This window comes from Centroberyx gerrardi, chromosome 2 (assembly GCF_048128805.1).
Source record: "Centroberyx gerrardi isolate f3 chromosome 2, fCenGer3.hap1.cur.20231027, whole genome shotgun sequence".
NCBI classification, from domain to species: Eukaryota; Metazoa; Chordata; class Actinopteri; order Beryciformes; family Berycidae; genus Centroberyx; species Centroberyx gerrardi.
The window spans coordinates 21678000-21686360 of record NC_135998.1 but is presented as its reverse complement, the minus strand read 5'-3'; the positions used below and the strand labels follow the sequence as shown (position 1 = coordinate 21686360).

Genomic DNA, 8361 nt, shown 5'->3' with positions numbered 1-8361 from the left:
TTATAACAGTCAGTAAGGAAGTTGTTGCACATGAATTGGGGTCTTAGTATGCTTTGCTCAGTATGGGGCTTATAAGGTGCTAGTGTCACATCTTATTGAGGGATATTATTAAACTATTGAGGGAAAACCCATAGTTAATAGTAAATGTGTTCCCTAAACTGTTACAGAAAATACATTTTTGTTTTGAAAATGCAGTTATTGTGCTTCAACTTAGCGCCTCTACCAGACTGTTGTGAAAATGAAAGTCACATCCCAAGTCAAATCCACCTGAATGAAGCCTCGGGGCATTAATGGTATTATATTTAGTGTTGTGCAAGCTAAACTGTGTGTAGAATTACAACGTCTAATCCTACAGAACAGTCAGACCTGGAGGGACGGCCTGCGCACAATCACATTGTCATCAAAACGGCTGGATTTTTTTTTTTTATTCACAAAATGATTACGCCACCGTTAGCATACACACAGGGGAGAAAGGCAATTAGGGCCCAGGTGAGTGTGCTAGCATGTTGGAAACACTGTCCTGTGGGCTTTGTGCATCTTAACGAGACAGAGGGGAATCAGCCTGTGTTTGCACAGACTGTGTGAAGCATACAGCTCCTTGACACCACAACACAATAACACAGCAGGACAAACAGAAATGCCAGGTAAATATCACCACATTACACACACACACACACACACACACACACACACACACACACACCCATGACAATGACATGACCAGAATCACAGCATGTAGTCTTTTTTTTAATAATAACATGCCTAACAACTCATATAAAAGAAAATATAAAAAATATAGAAGCAGCTCAATCTACAAGTCACACCTTTGGAAATATACATGTCATGCCCCCTGTAAAACAGACATATGGTACATAGATATACGCTTGATATAGGCAAGGTTTAAGTGTATATGTTTAATCAGTGTAATAGCTTATAAAGAACCTCAGGCTATTTAAATAAAAATAAGTCCACTGAGACACTACTGTAGGTCGCTGGTATCAAAAATTGATGCTGAACGTACCGCCATGTCTCCATAAAGCAGAGCATTACACACTAATACCTTTTTCAAAGTATCATGACGATCTGAACCACGCTGGACTTGCCTGAGGTCTGTCTTTTATGCATAAAATCTTTCGGAACAGCCAGCAACTATAGTGAACGCATAAAGATATTTGATTTTACTTTGGCTTTGTTCTCTATAATGTGAAAATGAGGTTTTGTTTAACTAGCCCAGTTGAGTTCATCTTCACCCTGCAAAATCAGCAAACGCTGTTAGAGTAGCCCTATACTGTATATCCACATGAAAAAGAGATGGGTTGAGATCCTCCTGGTCTTCCCCCGCTGTTTCCTAGCCCTTGAAGTTCTGAAAGATCTCTGCAGCCTCCAGCCAGGTCCTGAAGCAGGCCAGGCCCTTGTCGCGGATCTGCTTCCTGCCCTTGTCTGTGATCACCTCTCCGCTCTCCTTCACTATCACCAGCTTGGGCACCGCTGTGATCTTGTAGCGCTGCTTCAACTCGCTGTCAGGCAGGCAGAGAGAGAGAAGGAGAGAGAGAGAGAGAGAGAGAGAGAGAGAGAGAGAGAGATTTTACATGAAATTGACAACTCAGTACTGAATGTAAGGCCGATCACCAACTGTACCTCTGCTTTTTCTGCTTTCTGAAAAAGCATTATGTGCTTTGACCTAGTTCTGGACATGAGGACAACCCAGGTCCATCAATACTGGGCAGACCGGCACTGTCACACTTAGTTGTGGAAGGAACTTTGTCTGCTCTGTATTTAAACCTAATCCCTGAGAGGGTGACCCTCCTAAGCATTTTACATAACAGTGCAGTCTAATGAGTTGGTGTAGAGAAAAGTGTGGAAGCCCTGCATCATAGTTGAAGACAAATAGCAGTCACTGATCGTGTAGGCCTATTATACTTGGTACAAAATAGGCTTTAGCAATGTTATATCAATGTTTAAGAGTGATATGGGCATGAAGGGTAATGACAATACATTTTGGAAGGATAGGCCTATTACACAGATGTGACAGCAAAACTATGAATTAAGATGGATAGCCTAGATAAATAATATCATACAGTACGATAAAGTCACTATAAACTCACTACTGAGTATCACAGACACACTACACTTCTCTATAGGAACATTATAGTGCTTTTTCGTTTGATACTGCCTACTTACTGCTTGTAATCATCCGTCCAGGGCAGCGCGAGCCAGTCTCCGTGCATATCGTGATAATATTCAACCATATCATCGGTCGACTTATCGGATGACACAAAAACGATTTCGAACTGAGCAGGGGGTTCGCCCTCCTCAACGAGTTCCGTGTAGAAATCACACAGGATGGGTGTGAAATCTCGACAAGGCGGGCACCATCCGGCAGAAAAGTAGATCCCGACCACTTTATTCCTCAAAGCCTCTTCGGGGTCGACGAAATCCCCCTCTTTATTCAGGAGTGTCCGCCCGGAGAACACTTCCACCATGTCTGCAAACACTCAGACGCACTTCAGATAATGAGTCCTGGAAGTTTGGCAGCTCCCGAGCCTCGGCAGGTCAGCTAAGTTCACCGAGTTAGTTCACATTTCAGGTTTAGTGCCACCGCAGACTTCAGACTCCTACGTTGGTCGGGTGTGTTGGTTCTCCTTAGAAGGTTCTGCCACTTTCCAGTTTTGTTTACGTTTCTGCAAAAGCGACTTACCACGACAATCCAGATAATCACCAGCCGACCAATGAGGACACAGGAAGAGCCTGTTGTAGTTCATTATCCACGTGGTTTCATCCACACCCGCCCAGAGAAAGGATGCATTCAAAGGCTTCTGGTAAGCTCGTAATTTCTACTACTAGTCGTCGCGCATTCAAGGACCGCACTTGAAGACCAAATTTAAATTATTTCAGTTATGGCATTAGCAATTTTTGGTACGTCCCACTTGTAAACCTATGTTCTTTTAAAGTTTTTCTCCTTTATCGCATCACAGTTACCCTTAAACTCTCTAAAACTATCTCTTGGCAAATTGGCATGACAGTTATGTTGTGTCTGTGATGTGTGTGATTCCCACACAAAGCAAAGAGTTGATGGACAAACATAACCTCCCTGTCAAACCTGAAGAATGTGGAGCGGTCATTAGAGCTTTTCATGCAGTGGCACATGAGGTGTGATGCAGTACATACATTCAAACATCTTTTCAAGATTGGATGTTTGGACATAAATTGCCCTTAAATTTGGAAACAAACAAGTAACAAAAGTTCAATAACAAAACAAAAGTCACTCCCCAAGGCAAATCCTTCTGGGACACCATAGTCACAAACAAAAGCTGGGAAACACCATGGCTTCTCCTACATAAATTATGTAGTCTATTAACAATAAAGCAAGACAAGTTCAATTAAAAAAAAAGGGTAACGCTTTATTTTACAGCCCGCTAACTATGGTGTAACTAGTTTGTAATTATGAGGTACTAATAAAATAACAATGCTGTAGTTACAGGGTAACAAAACAAGAAGTCCGGGAATTAAGGGGTAACAAATTTGTAATTATGAGAGATTTATAGTTATGGCGTAACTGTTTTAGTAATTACTGCATACTTCAAAAATAATTGCAGGGTACAATAACGTAATTAGGGGGACTAAACAAATGTTATCTGTGCTTAAAGGAACGTCAGTGTCATAAAGGAGTGATTGACCTGAACACAAACACAGACTCACAGTTTCATCTCTGATCGGTGTTCACCTGCACATTGAGACAGAAAACTCACATTGCATTAATTTGGAGAAACATCAACAATATCTACCTTTTAGAAAGGAAAACATGGAGAGTGATTTCCATCTTGGTAAGCCACATGTATTTAGATTTTTTTATTATATTTAGATTAGTACAGAGGATTTTGCTGAATAGACAAACGAGACAGACAGTCAGGATAGACTACTGTAGTTGTTTGTGTTGAAGGATTTACATTTGTGTCCTGTTCTTCCTTAGTTTGATTTACATTGTAAATTCACAGTTAGATTTGTTGTTGAAACAAAACTATGATGAAAGGCATAAGATGAAGATTCGCAAGCGAACCTGAGGAAGCAACAAGCGAAATGCGTTGTTTGCTCCTTAAGCCTATTTTTGTAAACGTTATAAGAAAAATAAAGATGTAAGTAAACTGGCAACAAAGTCTAACAGTGTGCAGTTGGATAATTCCTTTATATGGACTATGATGAAGCATGATGACCTTGAATGAAGCTACATCATGTGGCCTCATGGTTATTTGTTTCATGAAGATGTTGCCATTGCATTTCTTTCAGCATCAATGCAAATAGTCGCTCAACTCAACGCCCTTAATGACGATTGCCATGAAAACATCAACTGCATGTTTGCGAAAGTCCTGAATAAGGAGCATTACCTTTATGCTGAAGCCTCTAGTTTCTCTGGAGTTCCTGCTGAGCTCGACTGTGACCTTTCACCTCAGTCTGCTGTTGGTCTCGGCTCCAAACCTGCTTGTGGATTTGAGAGCCTCAATATATGGGAACCAATAGCCAACACAGCTTCATCAGCATACAAACTTCTCTTGGATATGGACAAAGGAGACCTTCCTCCCACAGAGAAAGAGTCTCCGCTCATGACCGAAGACACAGCGTTAGGTAATGCTGGAGCATCCATCCACCCAGCTCAGCATGTTGAGGCTCAGTCCAACCTGCTCTGCCTTGTTGAGGCTCCATCCCATGAGGCTCAAATGACTGATGACTTCAAAATCATGGAGAGATTGAGGCTGCTTCAGCACTCCCCCTTTGGTTTTGATGATGACTACCACCTGGAGGCAGTTGGAAAGAGATACCTCTATGCTCCCCCATGTGACACATCTGGATTTGTGTCTGACTGCTGCTCACCCTGTAGATCCACTCTGGGCTGCCTGGATGAGTGGGAGCCACTGGTCAAATCCCACTTTGACTTGGAGAAGGAGGGATTTGGTGAGGAGCTCCTCTACGCTTCATCACATCTCTCTAGATTTGTAGTTGACTGCTCCCCACAGCATGGGCCGACTCTGGACCAGCTTGACAAATGGGAACCTGTTGTCAGCAGCACTGATTCTCACCTGATGCAGTTCCTCTCAGTCCTCCTGGAGGAGGAGGAACTTGGTGAAAAGCACATGAATACTTCCTCAACAGTGAGTTCTACATTTGTGGCTGCCTGGGAGCCAATCGTCAGAGCTGATTCTAAACTGATGCTGTTCCTCCAGGACTTGGAGAAGGAGGAAGAACAATGTCCTTTTATCATCAAGAGCGAAACGTTCAGCTCTTGTGCACAGATTGAGGCCGCTGCTGAAAGCTCTGTGACCGTCCTGCATCAACCTGAATGTTGTGAGGGAACAAAAGTCATTGTCCTCTCTGCTGGACCTGACAATATCTCCACCTCAGAGGAGGCTCTCTCCGTGTCTCTTGCTGAATACACCCTGATTCACCTGCTTAAGGAAAGATCAAGCGACCTGCTTCAGGAGTCCCAGACTCCAGCCATCCAGGTTGAGGTCAAAGCTCCACCAAGCCTTGTGGTTGAAACTGTAAAGGACACCAAGGATCTGTCCGGTCTGACCCTGGAAAAGACATTTTCACCTGTCCAACTGGTCAAACCTACAGGGCCTCAGAGTTCCAGTGCCAAAGACAGCCTGTCAACAAAATCAAAGAAGAAGAAGCGTGGCTTCTTTTCTTGGCTATCCCGCATATTCCGGGGGAAGAACAAGAAATCTGCTGACAACATTGCTGCAACAGCAGAGACGTCGCTCCAAACAGACCTGCCAAACAGAAGGAGATGAGCCAAAGTCCTGCTTGACTGCCCTCTCACCTACAGGCCACTTCTGAACTCCTGTCATCTTCCTATCCACTTACAGAATTGAACAACTGAATCATTTTATTTGAATACATTTGCACACCACTGTTATAGTGGCTGCGCATTTCTTCAAAACACACCTTTATTCCTGTAGTTATGGGTAACCTGTAGTCTAAAGCAGTGCAAGTGTAATGGAATTAGTAAATATATGTTGGCTATTAACATTTTCTATATCTTTATTACTAACAATATAATCAATATTTAATCTAAATGTGGCTGTTTTTTCACTGAGAGTGTTTTAATATACCACTTGTTTTCTGTAAAAAACTGTAATTCTAGGGTAAGTACAAGGTTGCCCCACAGTAAATACAGTTTAGCAGAAAGTCACATGTGTCCATCTGGTAATCGATGTTAGGAGAGGAGACCTTAGACCAGCTGTTTGGTGACATTTCTGTAACAATATAGCATACACAAAAAATATGGAACTTCAACACACAGTAACAGACTTAACTGAACATACAAGAGCTTTATTGAATATAATATACAGTATGTTGAGATGAAATATCAAATATGTAAATTTTATAATATAAAATGTAAAATAAAAACCTTCATAATCCTTTTATAAAACAAATTAGTAAATACTTACTCCAAACAAGCACTAATAACATTTGTTTTGTCCCCCCTAATTACCTTATTGTACCCTGTAATTATTTTTTAAGTATGCAGTAATTACAAAAACAGTTACACCATAACTACCTTATAAATCTCTCATAATTACAGAATTGTTACCCGATAATTCCCGGACTTCTTATTTTGTTACCCTGTAACTACAGCATTGTTATTGTATTACTACCTCATAATTACAAACTAGTTTCACCGTAATTAGCGGGGCTGTAAAATAAAGCGTTACCAAAAATTGCACAACATATACTCAACACATCACCACCTGTCTTGATATCTGTAAAGAGTGTAACAATTTCTGAAAGTTGTGTTAGAAGACAATGACTAATCTGGAAAAACATTTTCTTTTTTACAACTTTGTACAACTTGAATAACATTTATTATGAGATAAACTATTTGATATTGTTAGGCTGTTGACAATAGACTTGTGTGATGGGATTTTTACCTTTTACTGCCCAAGGAGGTCAGACTTGCTGAGTCAGTTTCTTGTTTTAAATCACATCTCAAAACACACTTTTACAGACTGGCTTTTATGTAATCTTATGTTCAGGTCTATTCGATCAAGTTTATCTTAAATTTTACTTTTACTATAATTGTTATTCTGGTCGTGTGTACAATGTATTTTGTTGTTTGTTGTGTCTTATGTTCTTTGTTGATTTTATTCTTTAGTTTTTACTTTAATTTTATTGTATTGTGATACTTTTAATCTTGCTGCCTGTGAATCACTTTGTAAACCTTGTTTTCGACAAGTGCAATATAAATAAAGTTATATTATTATTACTTAACCCATCTGGAAGACAAATGGGTGCATGTGTTAGGAGACAGCTCGATTAATGTGTCTCAAAGACAGATAAAAGTTTGGAGATATAACTTGTTTTTGCTTGGCTGCTTTCTGCACATTTATCTGGAAGGAGTTTTTAGCTTGTCTGAAAGAATAAAAAGCAACAGCATGGCCTCGTGGTTCGAGAGACGGTCCTGCAGCTGAAGGTTCAGACTCAGTCCCTGTGAATCCCTGCTCAACATCAGATGTGTCAATCAGCAGCCATGCGTGAGACACTCAACACCTACTCACTCATTGTAAGTCACTCTGGGTAAGAGTGTCAGCTAAGTGCACAGACTGTGGCTCAACTCCTGATTTTTATCTCATTTGTAGGCTTCTGAAAGTCAACAACAACAACAACAAAAAGCCTACAAATGCATAGAATGTTAATATGTCCAAATACTTTTGCCATCTTGAAATGAGGGGACCTGTACATAAAATGCTGTAATGATATCTGAATGCAGTTTACTGTATCATTCCACATCCACATTTGTAGAGTACAGAGCTAAAACAAATTTTAAAAATATCACTATCCAAATACTTCTGGAGCTCAGTGCACTTGTATCCTTCCTAGTCTCTTTCACAGTGAGAGTGGAGTGGACCAGGCTGAGGCCATTTGGAAAGAAACCCGGCCAGTCTCCGTGAGCATTTGCTGCCCATTAGTGAAGTCAACTGCTGTGTTAAAAGACTGAAGAGGCTGTTATAAGGAGTACTACTTCTCTCCCAAAAAAAACTTCTACCAACATGACCTCTAATTCCAATCTATCCAACATGCGACGACTGGTAGAGCAACTGAAGCTTGAGGCCAGTGTGGAAAGAATCAAGGTAACTGGAAGGAAAAGGAAAAGAAAAAGAACAGCAGACAGAATAAATTGGAATTTAAATATATGCTACACACTAGACTAAAGCACAGTTATGTTGTGAATTTAGAGGTGGTGGAAGAAATCATCTTTTTCTATGCTAAGTTGCCTGTTGAATGGATACAGTAAAAGGTTTTGTATTTCACATTAACATCTTTGTAGAAGCCAACATTCACAAGAAATGTAATACATCTCAGAGG

At 40.6% G+C, this 8361-nt stretch overlaps 2 protein-coding genes across 3 annotated transcripts in view; one reads left to right on the top strand and one right to left on the bottom strand.

Moving 5' to 3' along the window:
- Nucleotides 1–414: 414 nt before the first annotated feature.
- nxnl2 (nucleoredoxin like 2) lies at nucleotides 415–2706 on the bottom strand. Its single transcript, XM_071895036.2, has 2 exons — nucleotides 2182–2706; nucleotides 415–1517 (listed from the first exon to the last, which is right to left on the bottom strand). The coding sequence occupies exons 1-2, from the start codon at nucleotides 2481–2483 to the stop codon at nucleotides 1349–1351; spliced, it is 471 nt and encodes a 156-aa protein (XP_071751137.1). The 5' UTR covers nucleotides 2484–2706; the 3' UTR covers nucleotides 415–1348.
- A 5233-nt stretch (nucleotides 2707–7939) lies between these two features.
- gng10 (guanine nucleotide binding protein (G protein), gamma 10) overlaps nucleotides 7940–8361 on the top strand; it is a 115320-nt gene continuing 114898 nt past the window's right edge. The window contains exon 1 of one of the 2 annotated variants that reach the window (XR_013506839.1): nucleotides 7940–8126. Coding sequence is in view for 1 of the 2 variants with exons in the window: in XM_071895056.2 (XP_071751157.1) it covers nucleotides 8046–8126 (81 nt within the window). In the remaining variant the exon portion in view is untranslated. The remainder of the gene's footprint in view (nucleotides 8127–8361) is intronic. The other variant, XM_071895056.2, reaches the window with a different exon arrangement.

Excerpts from the sequence above, each read along its gene's own strand:
- nxnl2 (XM_071895036.2), bottom strand. The coding sequence starts at position 2,483 with ATGGTGGAAGTGTTCTCCGGGCGGACACTCCTGAATAAAGAGGGGGAT. Across the intron at positions 1,518-2,181 it reads TGGACGGATGATTACAAGCA|CGAGTTGAAGCAGCGCTACA; the intron begins GTAAGTAGGCAG and ends CCTGCCTGACAG.